General features: G+C 46.5%; 2 protein-coding genes across 2 annotated transcripts; both read left to right on the top strand.

The window, feature by feature from the left end:
* Positions 1-1,169: 1,169 nt before the first annotated feature.
* Positions 1,170-2,105, top strand: LOC140895544 (olfactory receptor 51G2). Its single transcript, XM_073305531.2, has one exon. The coding sequence runs from the start codon at positions 1,170-1,172 to the stop codon at positions 2,103-2,105; it is 936 nt and encodes a 311-aa protein (XP_073161632.2).
* Positions 2,106-13,920: 11,815 nt separating this feature from the next.
* Positions 13,921-14,937, top strand: LOC140905598 (olfactory receptor 51G2). The gene has a single exon (XM_073329112.2). The coding sequence runs from the start codon at positions 13,921-13,923 to the stop codon at positions 14,935-14,937; it is 1,017 nt and encodes a 338-aa protein (XP_073185213.2).
* The last annotated feature ends 8,895 nt before the right edge of the window (positions 14,938-23,832 follow it).

Below are 23,832 nucleotides of genomic sequence, written 5' to 3'. Positions count from 1 at the left end.
AGCTGAAATAACTGTCAGTGTTAGCTTGTAATTTTCCCAATAGCTACAGACCACTGCATGGTGAGAGAATGCAGGTTCCGGGGGGATAAAGAAAAGCCTGTAGGGTCTCTGCATTCCATCAACATTGGCCAGGCAAAGCCCTTCAGCTTTTCTTGGAGGGATTCTTGGGGGTCAGAGTTTATCAGTGGGAGCATTTGGTAATGGTAAGTTAATAGAGCCTGATTCTGATTGAATTTACATATGGAAGTCTGGCATGAGGCTGTTGATATCACTGTTATTGAATTAAGAACCTGACCCTAAAAATTTATACCATATGCTAGAAAGAGGCAGTTGCATAACCTGGACTGTTAGGAGCGCAGAAAAAAAGAGAATTCATATAATGAAGCTATAAATCACATTTAAAAATAACATCAGTGCAGGGCAGATAAATCAAATGACCATTTTCACCATGCATTTCCCATGTATTTACACACATGCCATGATACAAGGGGCCACACTCAGAGGTGAGGGTATCTGTGTGAAGGGTATAACAGAGTTCAAAAGAGAACTACATAGATTAATGGACAATGGATCACTTGATGATGACCTGTTCTGCTCATTCCCTCTGGGGCACCTGGCATAAGCCACTGTCGAAGACAAGATACTGGTCTAGATGGACCTTTAATTTCACCTAGTATGGCCGTCCCTATGCTCTCATGTTCTAAGATCACAGTGGTAAAATCATACTGTGCTCAAGTAGGCCGCAGAATTTAGCAGGATCCAAAGAGGGACTGAGTAACCAGAAAATCCAATTACAGTAGACAGGATTGTTTTAAAAAGGTTTTGGAGATTTATACCACAAAATATGTCTAACTAGTGGGTATCAGGGGGAAACTCCCTGGGAGCAGTTTATCTCATAGCTGCCTATTTCAGGGCTTCTTCCATCTTCCTCTGAAGCATCTGGACATGGCCACTGGTTACTGGGGGAGATGGACTACAAGTCTGATCCAGTCTGATTAATCTGATCCATGTAAATCCAACAGTATGTTTTTGCTTATCTACCTTGAGCTCTGGGAGTCTGTAGATGTGCACTGAGAGCAGAATGATTTCTTGCTAAATATCATCTAATCTCCTCTTATTTTTCTTTTAGGAAGGGCATTTCAGAACTCCTCGCACCTGCCCAGTACATTATGTCAGCTGTCAATGACACCAAATTAAAATCTGTAATATTCCTTCTCTCTGGGCTACCCGGTCATAGAGACGCACATCTCTGGACTTCTATCCCCTTCTGCTTCATGTATGTTATTTCAATAGTAGGAAATTCAGTCATTCTGTTTATTGTAAAAACAGATCCAAGCCTCCATGAGCCCATGTACATTTTCCTTTCCATGTTGGCCATCACAGACCTTGGCATATCCATAACCACCATACCGACGATACTGGGCATATACTTGTTTAACTCTAGGGAGATCAGCCTCAATGCCTGTTTAGCCCAGCTCTTCTTCATCCACTTGTTTCAATACATTGAATCCTCTGTGCTGTTGTTGATGGCCTTTGACCGCTTCATTGCAATCCATAACCCACTAAGATATGCTTCCATCTTAACCCCACCGAGAATAGGCAAGATGGGACTGGTGTCTGTGCTAAGAGCGATGGTCCTAATACTTCCACTTCCCTTTCTCCTGAAACGGTTCCAATACTGTCGAGCAAATGTCCTTTCCCATTCCTACTGTGTGCACCGGGAAGTCATGACAATGGCTTGTTCGGATATCAGAGTCAACAGCATCTATGGGTTGTTTACTAAACTCTTCCAGATGGGGCTGGACTTGCTGCTCATCCTCCTTTCTTATGTGATGATCCTCAAAACAGTGCTGAGCATCGCGTCCTACGACGAGTGCCTGAGGGCTCTGAACACCTGTGTCTCCCACCTCTGCGCCCTTCTGCTCTTCTACACACCAGAGATCAGCTTGTCTATGATACACAGGTTTGGGAAGGGCTCTTATCCCTTACTTCAGATTCTCCTGGGATACATGTCCTTGCTTCTCCCACCACTGATTAACCCAATTGTGTACAGCGTGAAAAGCAAACACCTTCGTGTGAGGATAATCAGGGTGTTCATGAAGTGAAGGGTGTTACGAATTATACCTGATAGGACACGCACACAACTGCTGCGAATTATACCTGGTAGGACACGCACACAAATGCTGTGAATTATACCTTATAGGTGACGCACACAAATGCTGAGAATTATACCTGATAGGTCACGCACAGTTCGAATCTAGGCTGAGGCACATAAACGAAGTCCACAACTGCAGAATTCCCAAAAAACACCAAGTTTATTACGCTCAAGTTTGGTGCCCCCCTGCTAGCCAGGAGGGGACCCCGAATACAGATTATACAAAGGTTATACACTTTTAACAAAGCATGTTGCCCTCATGCATTGGAAACCTTAGCCAATACACAAACCCTTTTCTTATCTACCACCTATCCCTGGTTGGTGCATTCCTTGTGCTAAACCAGTATGTTAATTACACAGCATGGTCCTAAAGCCATGCATCAGTAACTTTTATTATCAGGATGGGAGGCTTCACATCAAAGGCCAGGAGATAGGGAGTTAGAGACTGACAAAAAACAGATACTGGGAGTCAAGGCAGGCTGGAGACAAGGGGGAGGATTTTCACAGGGATGCAGTGTCTAAGGAACACTCCTCCTGGTGCATGATGTGCTTGCTTTTAGACAACGGTGGGCCCCAAACCAACATGGAGTCACATGTGCTAACTTTTCCTTAACAAGGGTCAGTTCACCACCTGACTCCTGTGGCATGTGTTAGGATATAGACATTCAGGCCTGTCTGTAAAGGCCTATAGTTTAAGAATTTAGGTGTATGTTTATCATTTAACTAGTTATAGAGATATAAAGGAAAGAATCTGTGTAAGGGTCTTCTCTCACTGTGACAGTCTGAGTCCCTGTTCTTAGGCTAATGCCTTTGGCCAAGCAGCAGAGGCAGCCATAAGCTGGGAAGCGAACGGTCACATCCTCACTTTCCAAATTAGTCATATTGAAATAAGGACATCTGGGGCTGTTAGGAATGTGACCCAATCTATCACCTCCAGAGAAAGGGAAGAGCCTAGAAGATGTAAAAGGAAATTTAGTTTGATAGGTTTCTGTCTGGTAAGAACTCACTTATCAATAGACGCAGTTGGGAAACCCTTATGTCTTCATAGATGTCGTTGTGAAATCCTCAGTTCTGCATTGTTTTGTCATTATAAATCCCACTTTGCTATATTTATTTGCATGGTTTCTGTCTGGTTCTGTGATTGTTTCTGTCTGCTGTATAATTAATTTTGCTGGATGTAAACTAATTAAAGTGGTGGGATATAATTGGTTAGAAAATTATGTTACAATATGCTAGGATTGGTTAGGTAAATTTCAGTAGAAGGATTGGTTAAGGTATAGCTGAGTATTTTACTATGTAAATTAGGGGCAAACAGGCAGTAAGTTGGGATTCAAAATAAGGAAAAAGGAACTTGTATTTAAGTTTGCTGGAAGTTCACCCCAATAAACATCAAATTGTTTGCACCTTTGGACTTCGGGTATTGTTGCTCTCTGTTCATGCGGAAAGGACCAGGAATGTGGGAGAGTGAAGGAATAAGCTCTCTAACAACATGGGAGACGAAAAACATGGGCTACCTATTCCATCCTGGACCCATATATCCAAGATGACATGATCTCCATTCCATAGAGAGGGTCTAAGACTGGTGAGGGGGGACAGGGCACTGCGGGAGGGAGACCAAGGCAGGCAGCAGCACTTACAAAGTGACTGTTCCTGGAGAGCCAGGGGATTGGTGGGATTGGTGGCTGATCCGACCTCACAATTCTTGTCGATACAGTCAATAAGGAGAAGGGACGTGGATGCTGTTTCCCATTAGACTTGGTCTGTCTCTGTCCCGTCTCTGATTAAACATCCAGGGGCCATGAAGAATGCTGCAGAGCTGTTTTGCAGTCACAGTCCTGGCCCTTCCTGAGCGCTCTGGGTGCAGCATGACCCGTGGGTGCTGCACCAGCTGTGGACGGGGCTATTCAAGGGGCACAGTCACTCAGTCTTCTCCTGCACACTCAGGCAGGTGCTAGTGACTGAATGTTGTGAGAGACTTGATTAATGCAGGCGCACCAGGAGAGGCCATTCAGGCAACCCCTCCAATCACGGCTTTACACACAGCACACCTGCTCAGTCCACTCCCCACTGAGGCAGGGCAGAACTGCATGTGTGAGTAGTGGTCGGACACACAGGAGTCCTGGTAAGAGACTCAGGCCTAGGTTCCCTCCCCATCCGCTCCATTTGTGCTGCCCCAGCGATGCAAAACTGTAGAAACTGGCCTCAGCTCAGTTTTAGGGCTACCTCCTATACCTGCTAGCTCCTATCCCAGCCCAGCCCATTCAGAGTAGGGTGACCACCTTTTCAAAAGTCAAAAGCGGGACACAGACCGGGAAAGGGGGCAGTGACCCCTCGGTGACCCCGCCCCTGCCCCCCTTCCTTCCCCTGGTGGTCCAGTCCCTGCTCCTCCTCTTCCACTGAGGCTCCACCTCCTGTCCAAGCCAGAGGCCAGAGCTGGGCCATGGAAAGACCTGATCAGGGAGACAGTGCCCCTGTGAGGAGCCCCATATCCTCTACCTGCCCTACAGGGGACTAGGGGGACAAGAGAATGCTCCAGCCTATGTGTCTGCTCCTCAGGACGAATCCCCAGAGAAGGCAGAGACTCTGGGAATCCCAACAGCAGCCTGGGCTCCCGGGGTAGCTGTAACCATGCTTTTGTGGATCACAACTGCGAAAATCAAATTCAGAACAAACTGCTGAGAAATAGAGCAGACAGACCTCAAAACTGGTGATTATTCTCCTATGAGATATACCAGAGTAGCAACATAAAGTGAATTTCTGTTTGACAACAATGGCTAACAAGAAGTCATAAAAGCAGTTTCCTTAGATATTCCAGTCCTTATATCCCCATCAAAACACTAGATTTAAAGATGTTTGGTTCTTTAAAACCAATTTAATATAATAACAGGTTCATTTGATTCCAAAGGACCAGTCACACTCGCAGGTCAATATAGAACTCAGATCTTACCCCAAAATCATTCTGATGCCAATCCTTTGCTATCTAAAATCTAAAGGCTTATTCATAAAAAGAAAGAAAGGTGAGATTTAAAATTTGTTAAAAGAGTCAAATACATACAATAAATGCCAAGATCTTATTTCAGGCTTGTAGCAGTGATGGAATAAGCTGCTGGCTTGATAAGTCTCTGGTTGCTTCCAAATCATTGGAAGGACCTCAGCCCATTGGTTAGAATGCTCCCATTAGTAAAAGTTCATAGTCCAGAGGCTTGAGCAGGAAAGAAGCAAAATTGAGGTGTTTCTTTTATAGCAATTTATAGCATCTGCCACATGGAGGGAAGTCCATTGTTTCAAACAAAGCCCTCAGCACAGCTGGTGGAAAATGACAGGTGACAAGCTGGGGTTTGGAATTACATGAGCAATCACATGTCCAGGCATAATTTTGCTTAGTCACAGCAGAAAATCATTACCTATACCCCGAGAGTACGTTTCCAGGACAGTCCATTCAGTGTAGATGGGCGTTTCCCATGGTCCATTGTGAGTTAAGGGCTTGATGAGCCCTTAATTTGAATACTACCAGGAGCAAACATTTGAAATCCAGGTATAGAGCCAATAGTCATACCTTTACATACAAAAATGATACATGCAGACAGACAGCACAACCATAACCAGCAAAACATAACCATTTCATAGACATCTTACATGCCACATTTTGTACAAGTTTGTTGCAAATATATAACAATGGTTGCAAAAGTGATCTACATGGTCATATTTTGATAAGCGAACATCACAGTAGCTCTTACCATGGCCCAGCTCTGGCGTGGCCAGGAGGTGGAGCCTCAGGGAAAGTAGAGCAGCAGGGGGGCAGGGCCTAGTGGTAAGAGATGGCGGAGAGGGGCTCAGGGGAAAAGGGGTTGCAGCAAGTCTGAAGCAATGCAGACACCACCAACAAGGGCAATAGTGTGTTCCGGACTGGTCAAGCTGGAGAGTAGGAGACTTTGTGTTTTGGAGAAGACTGAATAAATGTGAACCCACAAAGGGAGTTCTTGTTTTAGATTTTCCTGGCTTAGAGTAAGTCATTGCAAGAACCCTAGAGGAAAGAGCAGGGCGCCTGCAGGGCTACCTCAAGCCCCCAGAGCGCACTCTGTGGTGGCCCTGATCCACAGGGATATGGCCAGAGTGTGCGATGCTCTTGGAAGCTGTTAAAAACAGGCAGAGGTTAGCCAAGTATCCAGGCTGCTCTAAACTCTGCTGTGGTCGGGGGAGAACAGGCCAGCGAATCAAACCTCCGTAACTGGCTCCTTGCCATCCCTGCTCTCGACAGCATGGCAGGGAGGGGGAGCTCTGCAGCTGAAGCAGAGATTTCATCCGGGCCTGTCACCACTCAGATGGCTGGAAGCCTGGTGCTGTGATCTAGGCACTGCTCTGTGACTCAAGACAGGTGGGTTTAATTCTCTTGTAGTCTGTGACCATGGGCAAGCCATCAGCTGTCTCCAAGCCTGTGCTCAGGTGGATAACAGCCCGGCCCTGCCTCGCAGTGATGACTGGAGGATAAATACATTCAAGGTGCTCAGATACTCTGAGACCAGAAGATCAGGGCTGTGTCACTATCAACATCCTGGTCTGCTGATTGGTAATATATCCCTACTGCTATATTCCTCTTATTAGAGCATGGAATTACTATTTGTAGTGATCCTTTGATAGAGTTTGGTTCATTTAAGATTTTTACTTCATTTGTTTCAACACTTTCTTTAACATACAGTGCCACTCTTCCACCACCACGATCTGTTCTGTCCATCTGATATATTTTCTACCCTTTGATTATCCTCATTCCCCCAAACTTCTGTGATGACTATTATATCAATATCCTCCTTTAATATCCAGATAGACTCATAAGATCCTACCTTTATTTTATCATCTTCCATTCTCTCCTCTTTACTAGGAAATTGTCATAAATATAAAGGGAAGGGTAACCTCCTTTCTGTATACAGCGCTATAAAATCCCTCCTGGCCAGAGGCAAAATTCTTTCACCTGTAAAGGGTTAAGAAGCGAAGGTGTCCTGGCCAGCACGTGACCCAAAATGACCAATGAGGGGACAAGATACTTTCAAATCTGGAGGAGGGGAAAAGGCTTTGGTCTGTCTGTGTGATACCTTTGCTGGGAACAGATCAAGCCCTCCAACTCCTGTAAAGTTAGTAAGTAATCTAGCTAGAAAATGCATTAGGTTTTCTTTGTTTTGGCTTGTGAAATTCGCTGTGCTGGAGGAAATGTGTATTCCTGGTTTTGTGTCTTTTTGTAACTTAAGGTTTTGCCTAGAGGGATTCTCTAAGTTTGAATCTGACTGCCAGTAAGGTTATCTTCCATTCTGATCTTACAGAGTTGTTCTCTTGTCTTTTTTTTGTTTTTCTAATAAAGTTCTGTTTTTTTAAGAATCTGATTGTTTTTTTGGGGGGTCTTGAAAATCCAAGGCTGGGTTCCTTTTCAACAGGACATCACAGAGGTGTCTTGAGCCCCCATCCAGTAAACTGGGAAAATTACATCCCACCCCTTGGTGCCTCTGAAAGGCAATACTTCTCCACTCACAAGCACAAACTCTGAGTGTAGGAAAGTAACTTTTAATTAAAGGAGGGAAGTTATCCAATCTTAATTAGGGAAAATGTCACAAGCAGGAGACATACACATAAAACTGTGAGCAGGACAGAGTGTGTGGGGCAGTGGCTTCTGCCTCATATGCTTGAGTTCTACAATGAAAAGTTCCTTTACTGTGCCCCTCTCTTCTCCCTCACCTCACCCCACTCACTGAGGTCATCCTTGGTCAGCGATGGACCAAAATACTTCCTTTTATTTGCGTTAAACCTGCTGCTTATTAAATTTATTTGGTGGCCCCTAGTTCTTCCTTTTTTATTTTCTCCACACCAGTCAGGATTTTATAGACCTCAATCATATCCCCCCTTAGTTGTCTCTTTATCAAGTGGAAAAGTTACATTTCCAAGTTACCTTCATGAATACACTTACTCTGCCAAAGTATCCAGCAGATAGAGTGGTGATGTTCAAAGTGATCAGATTTGGTTAGTGTTGGGTTACAAATCACAGTAGTAAAGAGTGCTTTGAGGGTGAAATGTGAATAAAGGGGAGTAGAACTGTGCTTAACCTGCCCCAAATGAGTGGGTACCCTCAGCTGAAAGTACCACGTTAAGCCAAGGGCTCAAATGCCAGATTCCTGTGACGTTAATAGGAGTGGGACAGGTGTCCCATCCAGGATGTGTGAACTCTCCCTAAGGGTTCCAGGTCTGGTTTAATGTGTTCCTACCCACTGTTCAAAGATAGAGCTAAATAGGGTCCATTAGGAGCCTTTTGTTATTTTCAGTGATCAAATGAGAACTGAAATCACTGGTGGTGGGAGGGCATTTTTGCCTGGCCTGCTAAAAGTTGAAAATCACTAAAAGCTGACAACGACTAAGAAGACTGACCTTCCAAGATCAAAGCAGAGATATTGGTGGCAGTAGAAGGGAAGTACCAGTCGTCCAGTGGAGAGGAACTGCGTCTGGCGGGATGGCCAGCCAGATCAAGTGCTCAGTTGGTGGAGCAAGCAAGGTGCCTTCTTCCCCAGGTGGGAGATGAACTCACACATATGCACCTCTCAACCCTGTGCATATGAGTGTGAAGGCCCTGTGCTCTGGCCCCAAAGCAGAGACAAAAAAAAACAAAAACCCTCCTTTCAGCTGAAAACCTGCTTTCCAGCAGCCCAAAGGAAAAAAAAAATCCATTTTAAATCTGTGCTTCTTGTTCAAAAAATCTCAAATTGATCTCAAAATGATTTCAAGATAATCCCACCACTCTGCCACCATGTCAAGGTTCCTTCCCCACTCTGAACTCTAGGGTACAGATGTGGGGACCTGCATGAAAACCCCCTTAAGCTTATTTTTACCAGCTTAGGTTAAAACTTCCCCAAGGTACAAACTATTTTACCTTTTGCCCTTGGACTTTATTGCTGCCACCACCAATAAATACCTTCTAATAAATATATAACAGGGAAAGAGCCAGCTTGGAAACTTCCCCCCACCCCCAATCCTCCCAAAACCTACACCCCCTTTCCTGGGGAAGGCTTGATAAAAATCCTCACCAATTTCCATAGGTGACCACAGACCCAAACCCTTGGATCTTAGAACAATGAAAAAGCATTCAGTTTCCTTACAAGAAGACTTTTCGTAGAAGTAAAAAGTAAAAGAATTACCTCTGCAAAATCAGGATGGTGAATACCTTACAGGGTAATCAGATTCAAAACATAGAGAATCCCTCTAGGCAAAGCCTTAAGTTACAAAAACAGGAATATATATTCCATTCAGCACATCTTATTTTATCAGCCATTTAAACAAAACAAAATCTAACCCATATCTAGCTAGATTACTTACTAAATTCTAAGACTCCATTCCTGTTCTATTTCCGGCAAAAGCAACACACAGACAGAGAGAACCTTTGTTTCTCCCCCGCTCCAGCTTTGAAAGTATCTTGTCTCCTCATTGGTCATTTTGGTCAGGTACCAGCGAGGTTACCTTTAGCTTCTTAACCCTTTACATGTGAAAGGGTTTTTCCTCTGGCCACAACCGATTTTAAAGGTGTTTACCCTTCCCTTTATATTTATGACAGGAGGCAACACATTTTAATAGCTCTGGGCCCCCAGAAGAATTAATCCGGCCCTGCTCCTATATCACTACAAGCTAAGTTAGACAGGCTTTGCTCTGGAGATAAAGAAACAGAAACGATCCAATTTACATTCTTTTGGGAAGCCAATGGGATCTTGGGAACAGTGATGTAGCTAGAACAGGAAAACTGGGTGGACCCACCTTTCAGGAGCCCCATCGCCCCCTACAGGGGCAGATTAGGGTTTTGTGTGGCCCTGGCTCATCCAGAAAAACTGAGGTGCCTTCTTCATCCCTTCTGAAGCCCCCCTCCTGCTGGGGAAATGGGGCCAAGGGTGAAGGGGTTTGCACCCAGTGCTCGTGCCGGGGAGTGAGCTTCAGGGCAAGTGGTGAGGTGGTGGGGGCTTATTCTGCTTCCCCCCCACAGCAATTCTGAGATGCTGGGCTTGCCCCATTCCTACTGCCCAGCTCTATTCTAGTGCCCTGACCCACTCTACGACAGCCAGGTGGAGGGAGAGGAAATCCCCCGCACCCGGACCTTGTTTCACCTCAGGAGAGGAAGGTGGGTGGAATGGAGCAGGGTGACACCATTGGCCCAGGACTAGTGGCTAATCCACTACTGGCCCAAACCCACCCCCACAAGGCACACCCCCATCTGGGGCAAGAGACCAGGGAATCAGCTCTCTGCACCAGCTGGAGAGGGATACAGCTGGGCACCAAGCTGGAATCAGGAGTCCCAGCTGGTGGATTGGGCTTTGATGCTAAATGGGTGGCCCCTGGCCCCCCAAGGCCCACCCATGGCTACACCCTGGCTCTGATCCAGCCTTGTTTCCCTGTGTCTCTGAGGCCATCTTTCCATCTATTTGCCCATTCCTTGTGGAAGCAGCTCTTGCTGAAACCCATGTGAGCCTGGGCCCTGTCACCACAGTGCTCTGTGCTCAGTGTGTCACAGGGTCAAGGTGTGAAGCTGACCTTTGCCCTCAGACTGCTTTCTGCCAGCCAGACCGTCTAAGATGAGGCCCTGTGTCTGTTAGTCCATTCTTTGCAATGACTTGGAAACACAGGTCTAGTGACTGTGCAGAAACTCCCGGCATCCCCGTGACACTCCCACACGCCCCTCCAAAATCCTCATTCTTATTCCTTTTTCCTCATGGAGAAGGGAAGGGTCCTCCCCTACTGGAAAGAACTGAGGGAAATTTCCATGAGAGGAACCTTTAGGAATCTCCCTTCCCTTCCCTGGCCTGCACCCTGGGTTTGTAATGCTGAAAAGGGGGCTGTCAGGGAGTAATCAGGCCCCATGTTATTATTCTATTGTATTTTATTTCAGCAAGACCACAGCTGTGACGGCATCATCATTACCACTCAGCCACCCTTGAGGGAGCCATGTCACTAATCGGCACCATTTGAACAGTGACGACAAGCCTGGATTCTAAGAATAGAGCCTGCAGCAGGGCTGGTGCTACAGTCCAATTAGGTAACATCACCACGCGTCCCCTATCATTTGGCCTCCTTCAATTTGCCATTGGCTGTGACATGGGTTAAAGCTGTTGCACACAAAGCCAAGCAGCAGAGATTCTCTGAGGGCCAAGTGGCCCCCCAGGGGACTGTGCCAGCATGTTTTATAAAGACACCTGCATCCCTGTCTGAACAGAGACTGCCTGCTGCCTGTGCAACCTCTCCGATGACTCCGTGTCCTTTAGGGTGAAGACCTCTGGTGTCAGCGGCTCCCCTTCTAGCAGGAACTGGGTATGTTGGCAGGTTTCACTATCTTTACGATGTGAAGTGAAGGGGAAAGGCTGCAAGCTGTTTACACTGGCAGATGTTCTGTGCTATTGCAGTGAAGTCAGCCAGGCTGTCAGAGTGACTCTGTAAGAGCGGCAGGAGGACAGGCAGCAAGGTGCTCAGTGGGTTATTCTGGTTACACAGAAACTGGAGCTTGGAGTGTTAAAAGCCTGATGACCCAAGTCAGGATTTCTCTAGGGGTCCCATTTCCAGAGGTGCCCTGTGCTCTGGGCCCGATCCTGCCAGGAGCTGAGTGACAGGAGACCCCACGGAATGTCAGTGACTAGTTCCCAAATTTACTTGGGTTTATTTGCTTCTGGAAATGTAATCAGAAAATGCATTTTCCAAAGCTTTTTTTCTCTGGCTTGATTGTGAACACAGGAATTCAGAGCTGCATTGCTTTGTGGTACCAGGTCCGAAGGGCGTATTTTTGCCCTATAGTTACTATATTTACAGGGCTACAGGCATCTCTTCTCCCACTCTGGTCTCTGAGTGCAAAATGTCAGGCCTTGTAGCCTTCCCGCTCATGGGATGGAATCCCTCAATTCTCCCACACTCAGACTGGGCCCTGGGCTACAACTCAGTGTGGGTCAACTGTGCTTGCAGAGCAGGTCTGAGTGGGTTCAGCACCTGTGGTTGATGTGTGCGTACTAAGGTACAGAAGTGTGAATGTTATGCCAAAAAATAAAAATGTTACAAACCAAACTTTCATGTCATGCCTGTATATTGAAAGCCAGCAGCAGAGTTGTTAGAATCTCTGCAGGAAGGAGTAGGGATAACTTTACTGCTTTGGCTTTAGAAAGTGTTTCAGAAGTGCTCCACATACTGTTTGCAATGGGTTTGTGCTATTAACTCTTTGTTAAGTGAACATTTGTGTGATACTGTCTCCTGGTAACTGACTAGAAGCTATTTCTAACACTTAAATTCAGAGTCATGCACTCAATAACTCTGCAAGGCTTGTGCAAGACTTTCCAAAAGGCCATGAGAGACCAGAACCGCTGGTCTGTGTTTCAGCAAAGAGTTTAGCTGAGGTGCAGGGAAGGAGAGTGGTAGAGTAGTTGTGTGTAATTGAGCCCAGTCACCATGGCTGAAGTAACTAGTACACTCAAGTGGATATAAGTGCAGTACCAGGGTTTGAAGTATTGACCCATTTGTGAAGCCATCTCCTCCCCTGCCCAGCTGAAATAACTGTCAGTGTCAGGTTGTAATTTTCCAAATATCTACAGACCGTTGCATGGGGAGAGGATGGAGGTCCCCGGGAGGGAGGGGTATAAAGAGAAGCCTGTAGGATGATCAAAATCTCTGGATTCTGTCAACATTGCCCTTCAGCTTCTCTTCAAGGGATTCTAGGGGTCAGAGTTTATCACTGGAAGCTTTTGGTAAGGGTGAGTTAATAGAGCCCAGTTCTAATTGAATTTACACATGAAAGTCTGGTGTGAGGCTGTTGATATCACTGTTGTTGAATTAAGGACCTGACCCTAAAAATTTATCCCAAATCCTGGAAAGAGGCAGTTGCATAACGTGGACTGTCAGGAGTGGAGAAAAAAAGAATTCAGATAAGGAAGCTATAAAACACATTTAAAAATAGCATCAGTGCAGGACAGGTAAATACAATGACTGTTTTCACCATGAACTTGCATGTATTTATACAGATGGTATGACACAAGGGGCCACACGCAGAAGTGCAGGGCCAGAAAGGGTGTCTGTGTGAAGGGTATAACAGAGTTCAAAGGAGAACTACATAAATTAATGGATGATGGATCACTTGATGATGACCGTTCTGTTCATTCCCTCTGGGGCACCTGGCATAAGTCACTGTCGAAGATAGATACTAGGCTAGATGGACCCTTCGTCTCACCCAGTATGGGCGTTCTTATGTTTGTATGTTCTAAGGTCACAATGGTAAAATCATACTGTGCTCAAGTAGGCTGTGGAATTCACAGCCACAAGATATCAATGGGGCCAAGAGCTTAGCAGGATTCAAAGAGGGACTGAGAAATCAGAAAATCCAATTACAGTAGAGAGGATTGTTTTAAAAAAGTTTTGGAGAGGCTCTAAACCTTCCTGATTTACACCACAAAACATATCTATCTAGTGGGTGTCAGGGGGAAACTCCCTGGGAGCAGGTTATCTCATCACAGCATAATTCAGGACTTCTTCTACCTTCCTCTGAAGCATCTGGACATGGCCACTGGTTACTGGGGGAGATGGACTACAAGTCTGATCCAGTCTGATTAATCTGATCCATGTAAATCCAACAGTATGTTTTTGCTTATCTACCTTGAGCCCTGGGAGTCTGTAGATGTGCACTGAGAGCAGAATGATTTCTTGCTAAATATCATCTAATCTCCTCTTATTTTTCTTTTAGGAAGGGCATTTCAGAACTCCTCGCACCTGCCCAGTACATTATGTCAGCTGTCAATGACACCAGATTAAAATCTGTAATATTCCTTCTCTCTGGGCTACCCGGTCATAGAGACGCACATCTCTGGATTTCTATCCCCTTCTGCTTCATGTATGTTATTTCAATAGTAGGAAATTTAGTCATTCTGTTTATTGTAAAAACAGATCCAAGCCTCCATGAGCCCATGTACATTTTCCTTTCCATGTTGGCCATCACAGACCTTGGCATATCCATAACCACCATACCGACGATACTGGGCATATACTTGTTTAACTCTAGGGAGATCAGCCTCGATGCCTGTTTAGCTCAGCTCTTCTTCATCCACTTGCTTCAGTGCACTGAATCCTCCCTGCTCTTGTTGATGGCCTTTGACCGCTTTATCGCGATCTGTAACCCGCTGAGATATGCTTCCATCTTAACCCTGCCAAGAATAGCCAAGATGGGACTGGTGGCTGTGCTAAGGGCAATGGTCATAATACTTCCACTTCCCTTTCTCCTGAAACGGTTCAGATACTGTCAAGCCAATGTCCTCTTCAATTCCTACTGCATGCACCGGGAGGTCATGACAATGGCTTGTTTGGATATCACAGTCAATATCATCTATGGATTGTTTACTAAACTCTTAACAATGGGGTTGGACTCGCTGCTCATTTTTCTCTCTTATGTGATGATCCTCAAAACAGTGCTGAGCATCACATCCCACAAGGAGTGCCTGAGAGCCCTGAACACCTGTGTCTCCCACCTCTGCGTCCTCCTTCTCTTCTACACACCAGAGATCAGCTTGACTGTGATACACAGCTTTGGGAAGGGCTCTTATCCCTTACTTCAGATTCTCCTGGGCTACATCGCCCTGCTTCTCCCACCACTGATGAACCCAATTGTGTACAGCATGAAAATCAAACACCTTCGTCTGAGGATAATCAGGATATTCATCAAGAGAAGGGTCAGTTCACCACCTGGCTCTAGTGACATAGGAGACAAAAAACATGAGCCACCTATTCCATCCTGGACCCATATGTAACCCTTCTGCCAGTCAGAGTTGGCAGCAACCAGGGCCAGGTTCTGTGTCTAGGGGTTCCATTCCAATAACACAATGCAAAACTGGCTCAAGCCCCCATCCAGTGACCTGGGACAAATATATACCACCTCCCCCCCCAGGTGCCTTTAAGAGGCAATACTTCCCCTCTCGCCCACACAGAGTGTGAGTGTAGCAAAAGTCTTTTAATAACAGAGAGAAACAATGTGGCATTATGTTGGAGAAACACCACCAACAGGATTCATAACACAACCCATGAGAAAAAACCCACCCCAAGCAAATTGGGCCATGTCCTTTCCCTTTGGTTCTTGAGGCCAGCAACCCAAAAATCCCCCAAAGTCCAACAACCCCAAAGTCCAGCAACCCAAATGTCTCTGTCCTTGGTGAGTCCAGAGTTCAAAAGTTCATCTGCACTGTTTGAACCCCACCACACATGTGTTGAAATGGGGGGGGGGGGAGTAAAGGCGCACTTTACATGCTCCAACAGTCGACTGCCCCGCCTCTCTGTGGGTTTCTGCTGCAACCCTCACCACCTCCTGCTCCCCACTCCACCAGCTGCTCCTCTCCAGTAAGAGTTCTGTAAGCCATTCACCAATTACCTTCAGGCCCTCTGTTACTAGTACTCAGTGATTTCAGCTTATAGTAGGGAAGTCCCAGTGCTGGTGCACCATTGACTCAAAGTGAATTCAGCTCTGCAATCTGTAACTAGACTCCTAATAGAATCAAAATTAGCTGTGCTATTACACAGTGGAGAGAGAAGACAGTACAGTTGGCATTAGAGACCTCACAAGGGTCCCATACCACAAGGTACAAATAGCTGCCCCCAACCTCTCTCCCCTCACTGAGTTTTGGAACCTATGTCCCTTTCCTAGAGAGTGCTACGCAGTTGATGGTGAGTCCCTCTATCATAACAAAAAGCCAAGTACAGTTCCACTGTACTTGATTCACATAATCAGGATAATAACACTTTATTCTTCCTGCCCCAATAACTGGGGATCCCATAGCAGCCAAAATGACCATCTAGGTGGGGTGGGTGTGCCTATGAAAATGAGAACAGCCCCTAAAGTTCTTTTCCACAACCTGCAACAACTCACCACCAGATGTCAGGGTAGAGCTCATCCTGACTCTGCTTACACTTACATCCAAGATGACATGAGTTACTCATCTCCACTATATAGAAAGTTTCATATGGGGTCTAAGCCCTGGTCTACACTAGGAGTTGAGGTTGACTTTAGCAGCGTTAAATCGATTTAAGCCTGCACCCGTCCACAAGATGAAGCCCTTTTTTTCAACTTAAAGGGTTCTTAGAATCGATTTCTTTACTCCATCCTCAACAAGGTGATTAGTGCTGAAATCAGTCTTGCCAGGTCAAATTTGGGGTACTGTGGACACAATTAGACGGTATTGGATTCCGGGAGCTATCCCACAGTGCCCCGTTGTGACCGCTCTGGACAGCGCTCTCAGCTCAGATGCACTGGCCACGTAGACAGGAAAAGGCCCTCGAACTTTTGAATTTCAATTTCCTGTTTGGCCAGCGTGGCAAGCTGCAGGTGAGTGCAGAGCTCATCAGCAGAGGTGACCATGATGGAGTCCCAGAATCGCAAAAGAGCTCCAGCAAGGATCAAACGGGAGGTACGGGATCTGATCCCTGTATGGGGAGAGGAATCCGTGCTATCCGAACTCCGTTCCAGTTTTCGAAATGCCAAAACCTTTGTCAAAATCTCCCAGGGCATGAAGGACAGAGGCCATAACAGGGACCCGAACCACTGCTGCATGAAACTTAAGGAGCTGAGGCAAGCCTACCAGAAAACCAGAGAGGCGAACGGCCGCTCCAGATCAAAGCCCCAAACATGCCGCTTCTATGATGAGCTGCATGCCATTTTAGGGGGTTCAGCCACTACTACCCCAGCCGTGTTGTTTGACTCCTTCAGTGGAGAGGGAGGCAACACGGAAGCAGGTTTGGGGAACAAGGAAGATAATGATGATGAGGTTGTAGATAGCTCACAGCAAGGAAGCAGAGAAACCGGTTTTCCTGAGAGCTAGGAACTGTTTCTCACCTTGGACCTGGAGCCAGTACCCCCCGAACTCACCCAAGGCTGTCTCCTGGACCTACCAGGCAGAGAAGGGACCTCTGATGAGTGTACCTTTTTAAATAGTATACATGGTTTAAAAGCAAGCGTGTTTAATGATTAATTTGCCCTGGCATTCGCGGCCAGTACAGCCACTGGAAAAGTCTGTTAACGTGTCTGATGATGGAGTGGAAATTCTCCAGGGACATCTCCATACCATAAAGCTCTCCTGGAGGTACTCCCAAAGCCTTTGCAAAAGGTTTCTGGGGAGGGCAACCTTATTCCGTCCACCATGGTAGGACACTTTATCACTCCAGGCCAGCAGCACAGAGTCGGGAATCATTGCATAACAAAGCATGGCAGTGTATGTTTGCTGGCATTCAAACAACATCCATTCTTTATCTCTCTTTGTTATCCTCAGGAAAGTGATATCATTCATGGTCACCTGGTTGAAATAGGGTGCTTTTCTTAAGGGGACATTCAGAGGTGCCCATTCCTGCTGGGCTGTGTGCCTTTGGCTGAACAGAAATGTTCCCTGCTGTTAGCCACGGGGAGGGGTGAGGGGATAGCCACGTGGTGGGGGGAGGCAAAATGTGACCTTGTACCAAAAGCACATGTGCTATGTATGTAATGTTAACAGCAAGGTTTACCATGAAAGAGTGTACCCATTGTTCTATAAAATGTGTCTTTTTAAATACCACTGTCCCTTTTTTTTCTCCACCAGCTGCATGTGTTTCAAGGATCGCAGGATCTTCTCCTTCCCAGAGGCTAGTGAAGATTAGAAGGCAAAAAATAACAACAAAAACCGCACTCGTGATGAAATGTTCTCTGACCTCATGCTGTCCTCCCACACTGACAGAGCACAGACGAATGTGTGGAGGCAGACAATGTCATAGTGCAGGAAAGCACAAAACGGGAGGAGAGGTGGCAGGCTGAATAGAGTAAGTGGAGGGTTGAAGAGAGGGTTGAAGCTGAAAGGTGGCAGCAGCGTGATGATAGGAGGCAGGATTCAATGCTGAGGCTGCTGGAGGATCAAACTAATATGCTCCAGCATATGGTTGAGCTGCAGGAAAGGCAGCTGGAGCACAGACGGCCGCTACAGCCCCTGTGTAACCAGCCACCCTCCTCCTCAAGTTCCATAGCCTCCTCATCCAGACACCTAAGAACACATGAATGTGAAGCAACAATGACTTTATTGCCTCTGCAAGCGGTGATCGAAGCAGGGATGGGGAGGGTGGTTAGCTTACAGGGAAGTAGAGTGAACCAAGTGGGGGGGATTCATCAAGGAGAAACAAAGAGAACTTTCACACCATAGCCTGGTCAGTCATGAAACTGGTTTTCAAAGCTTCTCTGATGCACACCACACCTTCCTGTGCTCTTCTAACCGTCCCAGTGTCTGGCTGCATGTAACTAGTGGCCAGGTGATTTGCCTCAGCCTCCCACCCCACCATAAACATCTCCCCATTACTCTCACAGATATTGTGGAGCGCACAGCAAGCAGTAATGACAGTGGGAATATTGGTTTCGCTGAGGTCTAACTGAGTCAGTAAACTGCGCCTGCGCACTTTTAAACGTCCAAATGCACATTCTACCACCATTCTGCACTTGTTCAGCCTGTAGTTGAACAGCTCCTGACTACTGTCCAGGCTTCCTGTGTATGGCTTCATCAACCAGGGCATTAAGGGGTAGGCTGGGTCCCCAAGGATACATATAGGCATTTCAACATCCCCAACAGTTATTTTCTGGTCTGGGAATAAATTCCCTTCCTGCAGCTTTTGAAACAGACCAGAGTTCCTGAAGATGCAAGCATCATGTACCTTTCCCAGCCATCCCACGATGATGTTGCTGAAATGTCCCTTGTGATCCACCAGTGCTTGCAGCACCATTGAAAAGTACCCCTTGCGGTTTATGTACTCGCTGGCTTGCTGCTCCGGTGCCAAGATAGGGATATGGGTTCCGTCTATGGCCCCACCACAGTTAGAGAATCCCATTGCAGCAAAGCCATCCACTATGACCTGCACATAATTTCCCAGGGTCACTACCCTTGATATCAGCAGATCGTTGATTGCGTTGGCTACTTGCATCACAGCAGCCCCCACAGTAGATTTTCCCACTCCCAAATTGATTCCCAACTGACTGGTAGCTGTCTGGCATTGCAAGCTTCCACAGGGCTATTGCCACTTGCTTCTCAACTGTGAGGGCTGCTCTCATCTTGTTATTCTTGCACCTCAGGGCAGGGGAAAGCAAGTCACAAAGTTCCATGAAAGTGCCCTTATGCATGCGAAAGTTTCGCAGCTACTGGGAATCGTCACAGACCTGCAACACTATGCGGTCCCACCAGTCTGTGCTTGTTTCCTGGGACCAGAATTGGCGTTCCACCACGTGAACCTGCCCAATTAGCACCATGATGCCCACATTGCCAGGGCCCGTGCTTTGAGAGAAGTCTGTGTCCATGTCCTCATCACTCCCGTCACCGCGCTGACGTCGCCTACTCGCCCGGTTGCACTTTGCCAGGATCTGGTGCTGCATATACTGCTGGATAATGCGTGTGGTGTATAATGTGCTCCTAATTGCCAAAGTGATCTGAGCGGGCTCCATGCTTGCTGTGGTATGGCGTCTGCACAGAAAAAAAGAGTGGAACGATTGTGTGCCGTTGCTCTGACCGAGGGAGGGGGCGACTGACAACATGGCTTACAGGGTTGGCTTACAGGGAATTAAAATCCACAAAGGGGGTGGCTTTACATCAAGGAGAAACAAAAACAACTGTTTCACAGAATGGCCCCCTCAAGGATTGAACTCAAAACCCTGGGTTTAGCAGGCCAATGCTCAACCCACTGAGCTATCCCTCCCCCTAGTATTTCAGGGAGGACTGAATCTCCATTAAACTTTTCAAGGTACCCTTGACAGACCTCACCAAAACAATTGTCAGCTGTTGCTTTCACAAAGGGAGGGATGGAGGGGGGAGCAAATGACTACAAAACAATTCTGGTCTATTTCTTGTTTTGATCCACTCCATCTATCTCTGACATCTTTGGCTGGCAGCAGATGGTGTAGTAGGACTGCTAGCCATCCTCATCTCCTGGCTGCTCAGCAGAAGATGGTGCAATAGGACTGCTGGCAGGACTAAAGAGAATGACCAGGTTGAGTCACTCCTATTTTAGTCCCTGCGCCCATGTCTGCCCAGGCACTCCTGACCGACCTTACCGAGGTGGCCGGGAGTACCTCAGGCATGATGATGATGGTTATCAGGCCTATCGCACCATCTGCTGCCACAAGGCAATGGGTTACTGCTGCTGTGTAGCAATGCAGTACTGCGTCTGCCAGCACCCAGGAGACATACGGTGACAGTGAGCTGAGTGGGCTCCATGCTTGCCGTGGTTAGGCGTCTGCACAGGTAACTCAGGAAAAAAGGCACAAAATCATTGTCTGCTGTTGCTTTCACGGAGGGAGGGAGGGCCTGACGACATGTACCCAGAACCGCCCGCAACAATGTTTTTGCCCCATCAGGCATTGGGACCTCAACCCAGAATTGCAATGGGTGGCGGAGACTGTGGGAACTGTGGGATAGCTACCCACAGTGCAGAGCTCCGGAAGTCGACACTAGCCTTGGTACTGTGGAAGCACTGCGCCGAGTTAATGCAATTAATGCACTTAGAGCGTTTTGTGTGGGGGCACACACAATCGACGATATAAAACGATTTCTAAAAAAAATGACTTCTATAAATTTGACCTAATTTCGTAGTGTAGACATACTCTAAGGCTGGTGAGGGAGGACAGGGATAGTGAGGAAGGACTGGGCACTGGTGGAGGGAGATCAAGCCAGGCAGCAGCATTTACAGAGTGACTTTTTGTGGAGAGCCAGGGGATTGGTGGGATGTTTGCCCGTAAAGATTCGTATTGGTGGCTGCTCTGACCTCGCAATTACTGTCGATAGTCAATAAAGAGAAGGGATGTGGATGGAACTTCAGAAAGATCTCACAGAACTAAGTGATTGGGCAACAAAATGGCAAATTAAATTTAATGTGGATAAATGTAAAGTAAAGCACTTTGGAAGAAATAACCCCAACTATAAATACAATATGATGGGGGCTAATTTAGCTACAACTAATCAGGAGAAAGATCGTGGATAGTTCTCTGAAGACGTCCAAGCAGTGTGCAGCGGCAGTCAAAAAAGCAAAGGGAATGTTAGGAATCATTAAAAAAGGGATAGAGAATAAGATGGAGAATATCTTATTGCCCTTATATAAACCTGTGGTACACCCACATCTTGAATACTGCATACAGATGTGGTCCCCTCATCTCAAAAAATATACTGGCATTAGAAAAGGTTCAGAGAAGGGCAACTAAAGTGATTAGTGATTTGGAAAGGGGTCCCATATGAGGAGAGAGTAAAGAGGCTAGGACTTTTCATCTTGGAAAAGAGGAGACTAAGAGGGAATATGATAGAGGTCTATAAAATCATGGGTGGTGTGGAGAAAGTGAATAAGGAAAGGTTATTTACTTGTTCCCATAATATAAGAACTAGGGGCCACCAAATGAAATTAATGGGTAGCAGGTTTAAAACAAATAAAAGGAAGTTCTTCTTCACACAGCGCACAGTCAACCTGTGGAACTCCTTGCCTGAGGAGGTTGTGACGACTAGTACTATAACAGAGTTTAAAAGAGAACTGGACAAATTCATGGAGGTTAAGTCCACTAATGGCTATTAACCAGGATGGGTAAAAAATGGTGTCCCTAACCTCTGTTTGTCAGAGGGGGGTGACAGATGGCAGGAGAGAGATCACTTGATCATAACCTGTTAGGTTCACTCCCTATGGGGCAGCTGGCATTGGCCACTGTCAGTAGACAGGATAGTGGGTTGGATGGACCTTTGGTCTGACCCACTATGGCCTTTCTTATGTTCTTATGTTAGCATGACCCATGGGTGCTGCGCCAGCTGTGGACAGGGGCTATTCAAGGGGCACAGTCACTCAGTCTTCTCTTGCACACTCAGGCAGGTGAGAGACATGATTAATGCAGGCGCACCAGGAGAAGCCATTCAGGCAACCCCTCCAATATTGGCTTTTCACACAGCGCACCTGCTCAGTCCACTCCCCACTGAGGCAGGGCAGAACTGCATGTGTGAGTAGTGGTCGGACACACAGGAGTCCTGGTAAGAGACTCAAGCCTGGGTTCCCTCCCCATCCGCTCCATTTGTGCTGCCCCAGCGATGCAAGACTGTAGAAACTCACCTCAACTCAGGCCCAGCTAGCTCCTATCCCAGCCCAGCCCATTCAGTGTAGGGTGACCACCTTTTCAAAAGGCAAAAGCAGGCCACAGGCCAGGATCTCCATCTCCTCGGTGACCCCGCCCTGCCCCTCTTCTTCCCCCTGGAGGCCCCACTCCCTGCTTCTCCTCTTTCACCAAGGCTCCACCCCCTGCCCAGGCCAGAAGCCAGAGCCTGGATATGGAAGGTGCTGATCAAGGAGCCAGAACCTCTTTGAGGAGCCCCAGATCCTCCAGCTCCCCTGCAGGGGACTAGGGGGACAAAAGAATGCCCTAGCCTATGTCTCTGCCCCTCAGGATGAATCCCCAGAGAAGATGGAGAGTCTGGGAATCCCCACAGCAGCCTGCGCTCCCGGGGTAGCTGTAACCATGCTTTGGTGGATCACAACAGCAAATACCAAATTCAGGACAAACTGCTGAGAAATAGGGCAGACAGACCCCAAAATTGGTGATTATTCTCCCATGAGATATACCAAAGCAGCAACACAAAGTAAACTTCTGTTTGACCACAATGGCTAACAAGAAGTCATAAAAGCAGTTTCCTTAGATAATTCAGTCCTTATATCCCCATCAAAAATGCTAGATTTAAAGATGAGTGTTTTTTTAAACCAATTTAATGTAATTGCAGGTGCTTCTGATCCCAAAGGACGAGCCGCACACCCAGGTCAATATATAACTCAGATCTTACCCAAAAATCATGGTGATGCCAATCCTTTGGAATCTAAAGTCTAAAGGTTTATTTACAAACAGAAAGAAAGAAAGGTGAGATTTAAAATTTGTTAAAGAAGTCAAATACGTACACTACATAGGAAGTTCTTATTTCAGGTTTGTAGCAGTGTTGGAATAACCTGTTGCCTTGATAAGTCTCTGGTTGCTTCCAAATCATTGGAAAGACTTCAGTCCATCGGAGAGAACGCTCCCATTAGTATAAGTCCACAGTCCAGACACGTGAGCAGGAAAGAAGCAAAACTGAGGTGTTTCCTTTTATAGCCATTTATAGCATCTGCCATGCAAAGGGAAACCCATTGTTTCAAACAAAGCCCTCAGCACAGCTGGTGGAAAATGACAGGTGACAAGCTGGGGTTTGGAGTCACCTGGGCAAGTCACATGGGCATGATAATTTTGCCTAGTCACAGCAGAAAATAATTACCTATACCCTGGACAGTACATTTGCAGGACAGTCCATTCAGTGCAGATGGGCATCTCCCAGGGTCCATTTTCAGTTAAGTGTTTCTTGATGAGCCCTTAATTTGAATATTCCCTCCTAGATTTTCAGTCTAACCACTTTGTGGTTAGGATCAAACATTTGAAATCCAGGTATAGAGCCAGTAGTCATACCTTCAAATACAAAAATGATACATGCCGACAGACAGCAGAACCATATCCAGCAAATCATAACCTTTTCATAGACCTCTTACATTTCACATTTTGTACAAGATTGTTGTAAATATATAACAGTGGTTGCAAAAGTGATCTATATGGTCATATTTTGATCAGAGAACACCACAATAGCTCTTACAACTGCCCAGCTCTGGTGTGGCCAGGA

Source organism: Lepidochelys kempii, chromosome 1, assembly GCF_965140285.1.
Source record: "Lepidochelys kempii isolate rLepKem1 chromosome 1, rLepKem1.hap1, whole genome shotgun sequence".
In the NCBI taxonomy this organism is placed as follows: domain Eukaryota; kingdom Metazoa; phylum Chordata; order Testudines; family Cheloniidae; genus Lepidochelys; species Lepidochelys kempii.
The sequence above is the reverse complement of the archived record's forward strand: the minus strand, read 5'-3'. Positions and strand labels throughout refer to the sequence as shown.

Coding starts and splice junctions, on each gene's coding strand:
- LOC140895544 (XM_073305531.2), top strand. CDS start 1,170: ATGTCAGCTGTCAATGACACCAAATTAAAATCTGTAATATTCCTTCTC.
- LOC140905598 (XM_073329112.2), top strand. CDS start 13,921: ATGTCAGCTGTCAATGACACCAGATTAAAATCTGTAATATTCCTTCTC.